We start from the raw sequence: 15,159 nt of genomic DNA, 5'->3' as shown, positions 1-15,159 counted from the left end.
AGGAACGTGGGAAGCATTTTGGGCAGAGCTTTCCGGATGGAAGGTCTTGACGTGCTCCTCTTTTTCTCCAGGAAGGGCCATGTGGAAATAGAGCTGCAGAACTCCAATAAGAGTCATTTTAAGTGCCCTGAGTTTTGGTTTTTGTTTGTTTGTTTGTTTGTTTTTGGTTTTGTTTGGTTTTTGTTTTTGTTTTTTTTTTTGTTTGTTTTTTTTTAAGCCAGGCTTGGGACGTGGTCCAAATTTGGTACAAATTGGTGAGAGCTGAAAAAATCAAGTAGTGGAGGATTTTGGAGCTGCACCAGGGTCTCAAACCACCACATTTTGTTAATTGGTTGAAGTGGGAATGGAAATAGGATGGTTTGGTCTTGATGATAATTTTTCAGGCTCTGTAGTTAAGGTGGTGTGGCTTTTTGAGGAGTGATGACACCCCTCACCCCCCTGAGGAATCTGCAGCAAGTTCCCTCATGTCAGGGAGTTTCTGGGCACTCTCAACTTTATAATTAATACGAAGTCGTGCCGTGTTTAAGTGGAGGGTAAAGAGGATTAGCAGCAGAATGTTGGAAAAGTGGGGAGTGACTAAAGAAATGTCAATTTATTCCTGAGACTGGGCCAGGGGAGAGGCTGGGATTGGACCACTCCAATGGGAAACACAATTGCTGTGCTGGAGCTGAAGGCAGGAGAAGGAGGAGAACAGGCATTTCCTGGGCATCTTCTGGTTGTCAGTACAGGAAATCATAGAATCCTGGAATGGTGTGGGTTGGAAGGGATTTTAAACATGATCTTGTTCCACCCCCTGGGCAGGGACACCTTCTACCATCCCAGGTTGCTCCAAGCCTCATCCAGCCTGGCCTTGGACACTTCCAGGGATCCAGGGGCAGCCACAGCTTCTCTACCCAACCTGGCCACGGCCTCACCACTCTCACAACCAACAATTCCTTCCTAATATCCCATCTATCCCTGTCCTCTGGCAGTGGGAAACCATTCCTTGTGTCCATCCCTCCATCCCTTGTCCCCAGTCCCTCTCCAGCTCTCCTGGAGCCCCTTCAGGCCCTGCCAGGGGCTCTCAGCTCTCCCTGGAGCCTTCTCTTCTCCAGGCTGAAATGGGGACAGTCCTGGATGGCCTTGAGCGGAATTTTCCTTGTTAATTTTCCTTTTCCTGGGCTCAGTGTGGGAAATGTCTTTGCCTCCTCAGCTGAGAATTATTTGTGGGCCACAAACTTCGTGTGGGGTGATGACTCCAGCACCAAACACTTTGCTTGAGTAAGTAGTGGAGTGGTTCTTCCCCCTGTCAATGTTTTAATTATTTTGAGGGTGTCAGGTCACTCTTAGAGTTGCTCTTCGCATTTGTGAGACAGATATTGAATTTTTTTAGATTAAAATGTGAATGTTCAGACGTGAATATTTCCCACGGAGAATATTCTGGGTTGGAAGGGACCCACAAGCACCGTGGAGTCCAACTCTTATGGAGTCAGGTCTTGTGGTCACTCCGTGCCCAACAATTCCAGAGAAGCCTTGGTGCCACGAGGGAATTCTCCACATGAATTCCCTCACAGCTGCAGGGAGGAACATTTAATTAATCCCGGAGCCATTCCCTTGACAAGTCACTCAGACCCAGACCGACAACCTCTCCCCAGCTGCTGTGTGGGAGCCACATGGTGACACAGGCTGTCATTAGAGCCCTGCCTTTGCACCCTTGAGGTTCCTGGCAGGTAATCAGTGTATTTTTTTCCCATCTGGAGGTTTGGATTTCAGTGTTCTGGGAATTAGGCCCACAGGGATGTCCAGGAGATGTTTCGGTGTGAGTGGAAGGTTTATTTTATTTATTTTTTTTTAAATTCTTGCTAAGAAATATTTCTTGCTCTTGCCCAATACCAGGATGCAAATAGAAATACATGTGCTCTGGGGTGTGTTTGGCAACAGATGGAAAACTAAACCAGGCAGGAGGTTTTCCAGGACTCTCCCAACGTGCTGTGGTGGTCACCTCATTGCTGGCCTCCAGTGCTGCTGCTGCTTTTCCTGGGATCATCCAGGTTGGAAAAGACCTCCAAGGTCATGAATTCCAACCTTTAAAGTGACCTTTTGGTCACCTCCCCCTGTGCCTGAGCCTGCCAGGGTGATGGTGGTTGGCAGTGGTGGGTCTGGGGTGTCCAAAACCAGAAGTAATGGGTTGTAAATGGTGAGTGAGGTCCTGTCCTGCCAGCAGCTCTCATCCTGAGTGTGCATTGCAGCTCAGGTGGTGATTTTAGGTGGGTTTTTTTTCTGCTCTGCAGTGGTGGAGTCCCCATCCCTCCTAGGATTTAAAATCCCTGTGGATGTAGCCCTTGGGGACATGGGTCAGTGGTGGCCTTGGCAGTGCTGAGGGAACGATTGGACTCGCTCATGTCCGAGGGCTTTTCCTTAAAGATTCCATGATGTGCTCTCTGTTTTCCCAGGGATTAAACCAGGCAGGCAAGGAGGTTTGGATTTGTAGCTGAGTTTTGGACCAGCTTCATTTTTGCTCTACAATTCTGAGGTGCAGCTCAAAAAAGGATGTGAGAGTGAAGCCATCCCTCAGGATGTGTGAGTGTCTCTGCAGGGTCAGTGCTCTGGGAGCTTCTATTGAAACCCTTAAAGTGTAAATTGGTAACACAGGGGTCCTCAGCTCAGGTTGTACAGGACTTTTTAATGACTTGGTGTCTTCAGGAGACCTTTCATACTCTATCAGACAACAGTCAGAAATAATTCTTCCTCACCCTGGATTTTTTTCCTGTCTGAGGCTTCTTTATTTTTCAGCTGTTAACTCTCATTTTTAGAACCCAAAATCCTCTTAATCCTCGGCAGGACAAGGTGATGTGTGAGGCCACCTTCTAGACAAATTCCCTGCCTGTGGAGGGATTGACTGGTGACATGTTTCAGTAGGTGAGTTTAGGAATCTGAAATGAAATGATCACTTTGCATGTTTGTTTTAAACCTGAGCGGCTGAGGGAGCTGGGGGGGCTCATCCTGGAGAAAAGGAGGCTCAGGGGGGACCTTCTGGCTCTGCAACTCCCTGACAGGAGGGGAGAGCTGGGGGGGGGGGTTCAGGCTCTGCTCCCAAAAAACAAGGGACAGGAGGAGAGGGAACGGCCTCCAGCTGTGCCAGGGGAGGCTCAGGTTGGATATTGGGGAAAATTCCTTCAAAGGTTTGTCAAGTTGCCCAGGGCCAGGGAGTCCCCATCCCTGGAGGGATTTAAAATCCGTGTGCATGTGGCACTTGGGGACATGGGTCAGTGGTGGCCTTGGCGGTGCTGGGGGATGGTTGGACTGGATGATTTCAGAGGGCTTTTCCAACTCAAATGATTCAGGGATTCTATTCTGTCATCACATCTTCACACATCACAGAATATCCTGAGCTGGAAGGGACCCCCAAGGACCATCCAACCCAACCCTCAACCCTGCACAGGCCTAGCCCCAAGAGTCCCCCCCTGTGCCCCAGAGGATCAGCCAAACCCTCCTGCAGCTCTGGCAGCCTTGGTGCTGTGCCCACTGCCCTGGGGAGCCTGGGCAGTGCCCAACCAGCCTCTAGGGGAAGAACCTTTGCCTGAGATCCAACCTGAGCCTGCCCTGGCACAGCTCCAGCCATTCCCTGGGTGCTGTCCCTGGTTCCCCAGAGCAGAGCTCAGTCCCTGCCCCTCCTGAGGGTGTTGAAGACCCCATTGAGGTCTCCCCTCAGTCTCCTTCAGCTGAACACACCAAGTGCCCTCAGTGTCCTCCCACAGCTTCCAATCAAGGCCCTTCCCCACCTTCACTGCCCTCCTTTGGACACTCTCCAGTGGCTCAATCTCTTCCCAACATCGTGGTGCCCAAAACTGCACATTCCTCGTGGGATGGTCGGACAGTTCCCAGCTGAGACCCGTTCCAGCATCTGAAGGCTGTGATCTTTGTGGAAATCTTGGAAGGTTGGGGGAAGGAGATTGGAAATCAGACAGGATCACCTCAGGGTTTTTTTCGGTGCAGTTGTAGGAGCAGCTCCTGGAGTGTCTGGTGGAAGGAGCAGGGGCAGCTCTGGCGGCTCTGGGTCAGTTCTTTTGTTCCTCATTTGCCCTGTGTTTTGTGGTCAGATTTTTTTGGTCTTCCCTCCCTCTCTCCCCCTTTAATTTGTGCTTTAAATCAAAGATCCCAACGGCTGTGGCTTGTAGGGGTTGGAAGTGTCAGGGATATAAAATGAGAGGTGCAACAGAAAGGACCCTTCTGTGCTGTTGGCCAGAGCTGGGCAGGCTGGTTACAAGCCATCCATCCCATCCTGGTTGATTCTCTCCAGAGAAAACCTGTGCCTCAGAATTCCCTGGACAAAGAGGAGTGAAAAGTGGGATTTTAGCCCCTTGACTTCATAGCACAGGGAACCCTGAGGGAAGGGATTTTCACAGGTTTTTTTTCCAGTGGAAATCAGAATATCTGCTTGTTAGAAGGCCCACGACATTCGTTGAACTCACCTTTCACTCCTGCTCTGCTTCATCCATTTCAGGAACCTCCAAGCACCTACTTGGAGACGAAAACCTTATTTTTGGCTGCTGGGTTTGGGAAGCAACAGGCAGTTTTCCCTCCTTGTCTGGCTGTTCCTTCATCAATGCCATTTTCCATCCATATGTGTTTAAAGCAATGTGAAGTGCCACCATAAGGACCTAAAATCACATTATCACAGAATCCCAGAGTGGGTTGGGTTGGAAGGGACCTTAAATTAAAAGACCTGTTGATGATCATTTGCCTTTCTGAATGCCCAGCTGAATATTTGCTTTTTGTCTGGCAGGATTTGGGGTGTAGTGAGGGTAGGACACAAGTGGGGGCCAAGAATTGCTGGGGAAGTGCAAAACCTCCAAACTGTAGAAGGTGAAGGTCTCTCAAATCAGAAATTTATTCTACCTCTGATATCAAATTGGCAACGATGCCACCTGAGAAATTCTGTCTTATTGGGTTGCCAAGGACTCAGAGGTGCCCCTTTGAGACCCTAAAAATCAGGGTAAAATGAAAGTTCATTTGTTTGTTATGGAATTGGCTCCACCTGTGGTGGCTCAGGTGTCCCTGGATTTGGGTCACAGGGAGAGAGCTGCGGAATTCCCGTGTTTTCCTCCCTCAGCCCAAGCAGTGCAGGTTTCCAGGGCAAGGTCTGTGCTTCAGTGGGATCCTCGGAAAGATGAAAGGAGCCCTTGCAGAGGTGAAGTTGCTCCTGTGCTCCAGTGCATGATTTTAATGCTGTTCCTGAAGGTTTTATTTATTGGCTGCGAGGTCGGAGCCGCCGCCGTCGGTGCAGCCCCGGGAGCAGGGAAAGGGGGATAATTACCAGGAAACTATTACGTGGCCTTCAGAAGAACTCTGTCCCTTCTCTCTCTCTCTCCCTTTTTGGCTGCTTGTGCTGCAAATCTGGGAAGGAGAAGCTCATTCCTCACCGTGCCTGGGAGGGAGAAAGTGCAGAGTCAGCGTTTTCCCGAGTGCCGGAGGGTTGGAGAGCGGGAGCTGCCTGAGCTGGACACGGCTCAGAGCCCCCTCTGGACCTCAGGGCTGTTGGGTTATTTTCCTGCAGTAAACCAGGATAAATAACGATGTGCTTTGTGGAGCACGTGGTACTGGGAGCGGTTATTGCTTCCCTGAGACAACTGCAAAGTACCTGCTCCCCCCCACCCCGCCAAAAAAGTGATGTTTGTCTGCTTTGGCAATTTTAGAAACATGGAATATCCGTGGGTTTGTGTGGTCGGTGTCTGTCAGCTCGGGAACTTTGTGTGGTTTGCACAATTCAGGGAATCACAGAGTGGGTTGGGTTGGAAGGGACCTTAAAGGTCATCCAGTGCCACCCCCTGCCATGGGCAGGGACACCTTCCACTAGACCAGGTTGCTCCAACCTGGCCTTGGACAATTCCAGGGATCCAGGGGCAGCCACAGCTTCTCTGCCCAACCTGGGACAGGGCCTCAACACCCTCACAGCAAGCAATTCCTTTTCTGCATCCCATCTAACCCTGCCCTCTGGCAGTGGGAAGCCATTCCCTGTGTCCTGTCCCTCCCTCCCTTGTCCCCAGTCCCTCTCCAGCTCTCCTGGAGCCCCTTTAGGCCCTGCCAGGGGCTCTCAGCTCTCCCTGGAGCCTTCTCTTCTCCAGGGGAACCCCCCCAGCTCTCCCAGCCTGGCTCCATCCTTCCTTGCACATCCACTCCAGCCCCTTTCCAGGTGTGAGATTCCTCAGCCTCCTCTTGGTGCTGTCACGGAGTTTCCTCTCCCAACCTTTGGATTGTCCTGCAGGGGATGGAATGAGGTCCTGTGTATCCATGGATCCCACTGGGAAGCAGAGGAGATGTGACAATAATTTTCAAAGCCCTGGATGAGGTATTGGAATAAGTCCCTGGTTCCTGGCATTTCAGTATCCTGGAAAACCAGCAGGAATTAAAATACCTTGTTATGACTGCAGGGTCTGTTAGGGTTGAATATCTGAGTCCCTTTAAGGTGTAAAATTCTTATTTCCTTGATTGCAAGTCGTTAATAGCTACAATTGCAAGTCACAGCTTTCCCTGAAAGGTGTTTCTCGTGTCCTGACTTTGGTTTTTAGCGGGAATTTTGCAGACTTTTTATTTACACCTCGTTAACATGTGGTTGTCTCTTCTCCCTCCTGCGTTTCCCTGAGTTCAGGAGGGTTTCTCTGGTTTATTTGCTGGTAGGAGGTTTCCCCACCTGCAGTCTGAGAGCTGCTACTCCTCTTAAAAAACATCCCAAAGCCCAACAACCACAACACTCAAAAAACTTCACCTGAAACACATTCCTGGCAAATTGTGTTTAGAAATTATGGTCTATTTGTTTTCTACTCACCTGTGTTACTCTCTAAACCAATATTAGACTGAGTTAGGAACTGACAGGTTTTGTTTTTCTCCTTTCCCTTTCCCTCTTTTTCTGTAATTTTTTTCCTTTTCCCTTTTTCTCTCTTTTTTTTAATTTTTAAAATGATTTTTAATTTTTATTTTTATTTATTTTTATACGTTTATATGTTTACTTAATTTTATATATTTATGTATTTATTTTATATACATACTTATGTATAAACATTTTTATATATTTTATATATTTATTTATTTATTTCACACAATTATTTATTTTATTTATTTATTTTATATACATACTTATGTATAAATATTTTTATATATTTTATGCATTTATTTATTTATTTCACACAATTATTTATTTTATTTATTTATTTTATATACATATTATGTATAAATATTTTTATACATTTATTTTATATATTTTATATATTTATTTATTTTTAATATAATTATTTATTTTATATATTTATTTATTTTATATATTTTTATATATATATTTATATATTTCTTCTTAATTTTAGGTGAGAATTTCTGAGTTTCCTGCCACCTCTTGCTAAAAAAGGACGTAGAAATATAATCCCTTTTGCCATTTTTGGTGGAATAATATAAGAAAATGTAGAAATGAAGCGGAATAATAACTCTGAAGGCCATCCAGGGCACAAAGAAGGGTTGAGTTTCTTTGAAGATGTGGAAAATTACAGCTCAGTTGGAAAGCTCAGGAGGAAACAGTTGGGAAGTTTTGTTTGTCAGGAGCACTGACCGAGTGTGAACTCCGAGTGCTGGGACGGAGATCCCGAAAATCCTGCAGTGGGATTAGTGGTGGAATTGAGGCAGAGGCTTTGTTTTAGCCTGGCTTTGGTGGAATCATGGAATCAGTTAGGTTGGAAAAGCCCTCTGAGAGCATCGAGTCCGAACCCCAGCAGTGCCAAGGCCACCACTGACCCACGTCCCCAAGTGCCACGTGCATGTGGATTAGTCTGTCCTTGCCTGATTCCCGTTGTTGTGCTGGTCTGGAATCTCTTGAGGCTGAATCAGATCCTTCCAGGGGTTTTCCTTCTGTTGGGATTCTCTTGGCATTGTTTGTTGGTGCTACCTCTTCTCTCTGACAGCACAGGGATTGTTGGAATTCCACCTCATTTTCCCCTCAATTAAACAGTTTGTGGTGGTGGTTAATCCTGGAATGTTCTGGGATGGAAGGGACCTTAAAGACCATCTCCTTCCACCCCCTGCCATGGACAGGGACACCTTCCACTAGACCAGGTTGCTCCAACCTGGCCTTGGACACTTCCAGGGATCCAGGGGCAGCCACAGCTTCTCTGCCCAACCTGGGCCAGGCCCTCCCCACCCTCAGGGGAAATCTGCTCTTTTTATTGTCACAAAGAAAGGACTGGAAATTCTTCCTCCTGCAGGGGGGTCATCTTTGTGTTGTCACATGGAGGGGGTTTTAAGCCCTTCTGGTCTTGTGTGGCCCTTAAGCAGAATCCCAGAATATCCTGAGCTGGAAGGGATCCCCAAGGACCATCCAGTCCAACTCCTGGCCCTGCCCAGGACATCCCAAAAATCCCACCCTGTCCCTGAGAGTGTTGTCCAAACCCTCCTGGAGCTCTGGCAGCCTTGGGGCTGTGCCCACTGCCCTGGGGAGCCTGGGTAGTGCCCAACCACCCTCTGGGGGAAGAACCTTTGCCTGAGATCCAACCTGACCCTGCCCTGGCACAGCTCCAGCCATTCCCTCAGGTACTCAGGGAAATGCTGCTGAGGATCCTTTGGAGACTCCTCTGGGTTTTGTAGGTCTGGGTAGGAAGGAGTTAAATAAATCTTTGATGTGAAATCAATTCCAGTGATTTTAGAGTGTCCTAAAGGAATGAATTTTCTTATCGCCAAAATCCAGAACAGAGGGAGCAGAGGGAGCTATTTTTATCTCTGGCAAATCAGAGAGCACCTCTGCTGGGAGTGTCATCTCCTAAATAAAGTTTTTAATTAATCTTTTGACCTCTCCTCCCCAGCTGCTGCATCTTGCAGGACGTAAAGTAGAACAACTCAGGCGAAAAATTCCAATTGAGCCGTGTCCTGAATCCTGCTGAACATTCTCGTGGCAGGTGTTTAATTTTATTCTACTTTATTCCACTTCATGCAACACAATCTTTGCCTTTGAGCAGTAGGCTTTTATACAGAGATTGTCCTAATATTTTTGAAGTTATTCATGATTTTGTCGTAGAAAGACGTGACAGTTGGAATCTTCACCGGGGTTATGGGTTGGAGACAGGATTTCCAAGGCTTGAGGAACTTGATATATTTGATTTATCAGCTAAGGGGGCTGCGAGCTCTGTGTGTGGGGATGTTTGTCAAACAACACCAGTCGTAGCTACTGTTTCAAAGGAGCACCCAAAGGTTTGGTGAGACACGAAGGGGAAGCTCCAAACTGGGTAGGGGTGGAGTAAAAGACCTTCTGGAATGATCCATCAGGATTTGTGGTGGGCATTGCATCATCCCTTGGAAAACCTTTATGATCTGACTGACTTGTTTTTTAATCCAAACTCCCAAGTTCCACCTCGGCCACAACCACTGACCTTGAAGTGGGTTTTTAATTAGGGGACGACTCCTCGCCTGGATTTTGGGAGGGTTATTTGGGATGTCGGGGCTCTGTGAGTGCCGTGACCTCGGAGAACTCGCTGCCTATAGGAATAATAAATTCAGGCTTCGTGTTTTTCTTCTTGTGGCGAAGCCCAAATTTAAAAAGAAAAGGGGAGTTTAAAGAGAAAAAAAGAAGTCGAGCCAAGGCTTTTGGTGTTCTGATCCCGACTCTGATAACGCTCCTTGTGTGGCCTTGGGTGAGTTATTAATCCACGTGGGCCTGACTTTGCCAATTTATCCAATATGGATAAATTCCCTCGGCCGACGGGATGACGTGTGTTTAATGTAAATGCGAAATAATGACCGTAAAAGCGGGATAATTGCGAGCTTTTTAGGGCATTTTGTTTATGACAAAGGACGGTTGTGCTCCGGGGAGGCGCCCGTTTTCCAGCCCTCCTCTACTGAACTCCTGGGAGACGTTTTGACTCTTCCAAGGAGGATTTTTCTTGACTCGTGGCCACCGCTGTGGTGCCGGGCCCCGCCAAGTTCAATGTTCTGCTGGACGGAACGGGACGTGTTTATGGATTTTGACGAAAACTTGGAAGTTCTTGGATGGTTGAACTCTTAGCGTTACGGGAAAATGAATCAGGTGGTGACTCACCAAGGAGGGCTGACCCCGGGGGGAGAGGGCAGAGCGTGCACTGAAGACTTACTGGGAAACTATTTCTCTGGTTGTCTGGGGCGTATATTTATTTTTGTGGGATTATTCCCGAGGCTGGTACCAGCTGGGGCCATTAGGGATGGGACGTGGGCTTGATGCCTCTCTGAATTTTCATATATATCTATATATCTATATCTATATATATCTATATCTATATATCTATATCTGTATATCTATCTATCTAAATCTATATATTTGTATATCTCTATCTCTATCTCTATCTATATCTATATATGTCTCTATATCTCTGTATATCTATCTATATATCAATATATCAATATATAGATATATCAATATATGGGTCTATATATCCATATATCTCTCTCTATATTGATATATATATATCTATATATCATCTGTATATCAATATATAGATATATCAATATATGGGTCTATATATCCATATATCTCTATATTGATATATATATCTATATATCATCAATATATCAATATATGGGTCTATATATCCATATATCTCTCTCTATATTTATATATATCTCTATATATCATCTATATTTCAATATATAGATATATCAATATATGGGTCTATATATCCATATATCTCTCTGTATATTGATATGTATCTCTATATATCATCTGTATATCAATATATAGATATATCAATATATAGATATATATCTATATAGAGATATCTATATCTATATCTAGATATAGATATATCAATATCTCAATATATAGATCTATGCATATATTGATATATATCTATATATCAATCTATGTATCAATATATAGATATATAGAGAGATAGAGATGTATAGATTTAGATATATAGATATATAGATATTTAGATATAAACAATATATAACATATAAACAATATACAAATAAACATCAATTTAGAGATTAAGTATGCATTTATGTATTTATATTTATGTATAACACACAAACAATATATAAATAATATATAAACTATATATTTATATATAGTTTATATAAAAAAATATACTATATGTATATTTAGATATTTATATATATATTTAGATATGTATATATTTAGATATTTCAGTATAAACAATAGATAATACATAAATAATATACAAATAAACATATATTTACGTATAATATGTAATTATATATATAATATATAAAATATAGACATACACATATAAACAATATATAATACATCAGTAATATACAAATAAATATATTTGCATATAATATAAATATACATAAATAATATAAAAATACAGATATACACATATAAAACCAATACATAAATATATAAATAATATATAAATTACATATATTTATATATAATATATAAACATTATATAAATGTATGAATTTTACATATATTTTGCTTATTTTTTATATCTATCTATCTGTCTATCTGTCTGTAAAATATACTTTTTCCCCTCCAGACACAACCATTTCCAGGCTTAAGAGTTGTCTGTTTGTTCTCACTCCAGACCAAGGTCTTTGGGCAGCTTAAAGGACAGCAGTTTTTCTACAGGAAAAGTTGATTTTAAGTAGAAGATTTAAATGTCGTTCGCAAAATCTGAAAGGTCAACAGAGCAAACCCCAGCCAGGGCACAGCAGTGCGAGGGCATATATTTATTTTTGTTGGATTATTCCCATGGCTGGTTTTAACTGGTGCCATTAAGGATCAGACGTGGTCTTGGTGCCTCTCTGAATTGAATTTTAATATATTATTGAATTTCTTTATTGAATTATTTTATTTTTTTCCCCCGTTTATTTTCTTTGACTTTATTTTATTTTTTTAATTAATTTTCATTTTATTTCATTTTAAAAGAAAAGCTTTAAATGTTCACACAGAATCTAAAAGGTCAGCAGAGCAAACCCAGCCAGGGCACAGCTGGTCGGGGCTCTGCTGCCTGGATTTACCCGAGGCAGAGAAGCAGCTCCAGGTGCAACAATGGTGGTTTTCTCATCTCCAGGCTTTGGAGAAATCCAGAAATCTGGTGTTTTCTGGAATCATGAAGTGCTTTGGGTTGGAAGGGGCCTTAAAGATGATCTCGTTCCAACCCCCTGCCGTGGGCAGGGACACCTTCCACTAGACCAGGCTGCTCCAACCTGGCCTGGGACACTTCCAGGGATCCAGGGGCAGCCACAGCTTCTCTGGGAAAGTCATTCCAGGGCCTCCCCACCCTCCCAGCCAGGAATTCCTTCCCAATATCCCACCTATCCCTTCCCTCTGGCACTGGGAAGCCATTCCCTGTGTCCTGTCCCTCCCTCCCTTGTCCCCAGTCCCTCTCCAGCTCTCCTGGAGCCCCTTCAGGCCCTGCCAGGGGCTCTCAGCTCTCCCTGGAGCCTTCTCTTCTCCAGGGGAACCCCCCCAGCTCTCCCAGCCTGGCTCCAGAGCAGAGGGGCTCCAGCCCTGGCAGCAGCTCCGGGGCCTCCTCTGGACTCTCTGCAGCAGCTCCACGTCCTTGTGCTGTTGTTCCCAGGGCTGGAGCAGCTCTGCAGGGGGGTCTCAGCTGAGACAGGAGCAGAGGGGCAGAATCCCCCCCTGCCCTGCTGCCCACGCTGGGGGATCAGCCCAGGGCACGGGGGGGTCTGGGCTGGAGCATCTCCAGCCTCTCCCCCACCAACACCCCCAAATCCTTCTCCCAGGGCTTCTCTCCATCCCTTCTCTGCCCACCCTGTATTTCTGCTTGGAATTGCCCCAACCCACGTGCAGGATCTTGCTCTTCACCTTGTATCTCATGACCAAACCATTCCTTCCAGGTGTAGCAGCTGTGGATGGAATTTCCCTGTTGTTGTTGTTGTTGTCCTCAGTTCTACAAACACCCAAATTCAGTACCATTGTCAGGTTTCTGCCCTTTTTGCTTCCACCCTTTAGGATTTTTCCTGCCTGTCTGCTTGTTGTCTTCTCTTTGTTGTAATTTCCTCTTTTATTAATGTTTATTCCCTTCCTTTCCTAAAGGATTGCAGATACAATCAGTGGAAAATAATTGCCAAGATATTCTTCAGCCTTCTGCTCTCTCCAAACATTCAGGTACTTTGCACTTGATGTGTCATCTCACTAATTCCCTCTCTTTGAGAATAACACGGACCTCATTTCTAGTCCACCTTTGAAATACTTTGATTTTTTTGGCACTAAACTGCAAACCTGAGTCCCCTGGCTGATTACTTACAGCTCACTAACCTTTGCTGCGGTGGAAATCAGCTTCCCAGTGGGGAAAAACTCCAGATTTTCCAGTCTGGTCATCTGCTGGGATATGAAACCAGAGCAGTTTTTCACCAACCTTCTCGAATTTGGATATCAGAACTAATTGCAGTGCGTTAGGAGGAGTCATGGCAATGTTTCCATGGTTGTCCATCTGAACTGTACAATCCACTGAACTAAAAGTGCTTTGCTGTCCCACCTGCCATCCCATTCCATGGCAATGATCCCTCAGCAGGGCACAACAGGATAACAGTGGCCATTTTTCTCCAGTTCTGCACAGAAAAAAAAAAAAAATCATGGAATCCTACTGTGATTTGGGTTGGAAGGGACCTTAAAGCTCATCCACTTCCAACCCCCTGCCGTGGGCAGGGACACCTTCCATGGACCAGGTTGCTCCAAGGTCTGGTCTTGAACCCTTCCAACCTGTAAGGAAGGATTCCTGGATCCTAGCTGGCCTTGAACCCTTCCAAAAATCCTCCTTTAGAGAGAAACAATCCATTTTGGACTGTTTTAACATGTTATGGATAAACTCAACCAGCCACTGATCTCTCCCTGTATCCTTTTGCTTCCCATATCAGCTCTCTACACTTCCCAACTCCAGATTTTTCTTTGTCAGCTTGAGCTTCCCTCTTTATTCCCTTTGTCTTGTCCCCTTTTTCTTTTTTCCTCCTTTTTTTTACAGCCTCCGTAACCTCCCTCTGAGCCAGGTTGCCTTTTAACCGGCGTGGCCGCCCCTTTCAGTTGTGGAATTGTGGCTTTTGGAGCATCTACTTAAAATGTTCTTCAACAATTTTCAATTAGTCTTCATATTTTTCTGATTACGTTCGTTTTTCCCAACTGATTTGCCTCGTAATTATTTTCAGCTTGATGAAACCAGCCCTCTCTAAAAATGTGTGTATATATATATATATATATATGTGTGTGTGTCTGTACATGTGTGTCTATGTGGGGACTGTTGGTGGTGCTGTTTTATTCCCAGTTTCCGTATATTTTCTAGTTCATGTAGATTTCTGGTCAAGTTATGGTGACTTGTGTTTTAATTATCCAAAAAGTGGGATAAAACGTGGCTGCTGCTTCTAAAACATCACTTTTCCAAGTGGGCACTGGCACAGGAGAGGCTGATTTAGGGCTTTGTTGGCATTTAGGGGATGGTGTTTCTGTAATTAAAGGGGAGTCATCTCCAACCCTTTGATGTCTGGACAACCTTGGCTCCTCCTGAACTTGGTGTGGTTTGTTTTATCATGGAGTCATGGAATGGTTTGGGTTGGAAGGGACCTTAAAGCTCATCTCATTCCAACCCCCTGCCCTGGGCAGGGACACCTTCCAATAGCCCAGGTTGCTCCAAGCCTCATCCAGCCTGGCCTTGGACACTTCCAGGGATCCAGGGGCAGCCACAGCTTCTCTGGGCAAGTTGTGGATGCCCCATCCCAGGAGGTATCCCAGAGGTTGGTGCTGTGTTAGCTCAGGAAGGATAAAAAAAGGTAAACGCTGCCTCCAGTCTGGTTTGGAAATTTTGTGGTCCACGTTGGAGCAGCGTCTGTGGGTTTCCTGGTGAGACAGGAGATGGTGGAGTTGCCTCAAGTATGCTCTGCAAAGCTGGTGGAGGAGGCACTGCCTGTGGTGGGAATTTCGTAGAATCCCAGAATCCTTAAAGTTGGAGATGCCCTCCAAGGCCATCCAGTCCCCCCCGTGCCTGATCCCACCTTGTCCCCCAGCCCAGAGCACTGAGTGCCACGGCCAGGCCTTCCTGGGACACCTCCAGGGCTGGGCACTCCAAACCTCCCTGGGCAGCCCCTGCCAAGGCCTGACCACCCTTTCCAGAAGGAAATTCCTCCTCATGTCCAACCTGAGCCTCCCCTGGCACAGCTTGAGGCCATTCCCTCTCCTCCTGTCCCTTGTTC

At 45.4% G+C, this 15,159-nt stretch overlaps 1 protein-coding gene across 6 annotated transcripts in view; it reads left to right on the top strand.

Annotated features, from left to right (window-relative positions):
- EXOC6B (exocyst complex component 6B) overlaps positions 1 to 15,159 on the top strand; it is a 344,538-nt gene that overhangs the window by 110,147 nt on the left and 219,232 nt on the right. For 4 of the 6 annotated variants that reach the window (XM_032685215.1, XM_032685214.1, XM_032685218.1 and 1 more), the window contains exon 7: positions 13,016 to 13,087. The exons of the other annotated variants lie outside the window; for them this stretch is intronic. In XM_032685215.1, the coding sequence (XP_032541106.1) occupies positions 13,016 to 13,087 (72 nt within the window). The remainder of the gene's footprint in view (positions 1 to 13,015; positions 13,088 to 15,159) is intronic. 6 annotated transcript variants of the gene reach the window in all.

This window comes from Chiroxiphia lanceolata, chromosome 4 (assembly GCF_009829145.1).
Source record: "Chiroxiphia lanceolata isolate bChiLan1 chromosome 4, bChiLan1.pri, whole genome shotgun sequence".
Classification (NCBI taxonomy): Eukaryota; Metazoa; Chordata; class Aves; order Passeriformes; family Pipridae; genus Chiroxiphia; species Chiroxiphia lanceolata.
The sequence above is the reverse complement of the archived record's forward strand: the minus strand, read 5'-3'. Positions and strand labels throughout refer to the sequence as shown.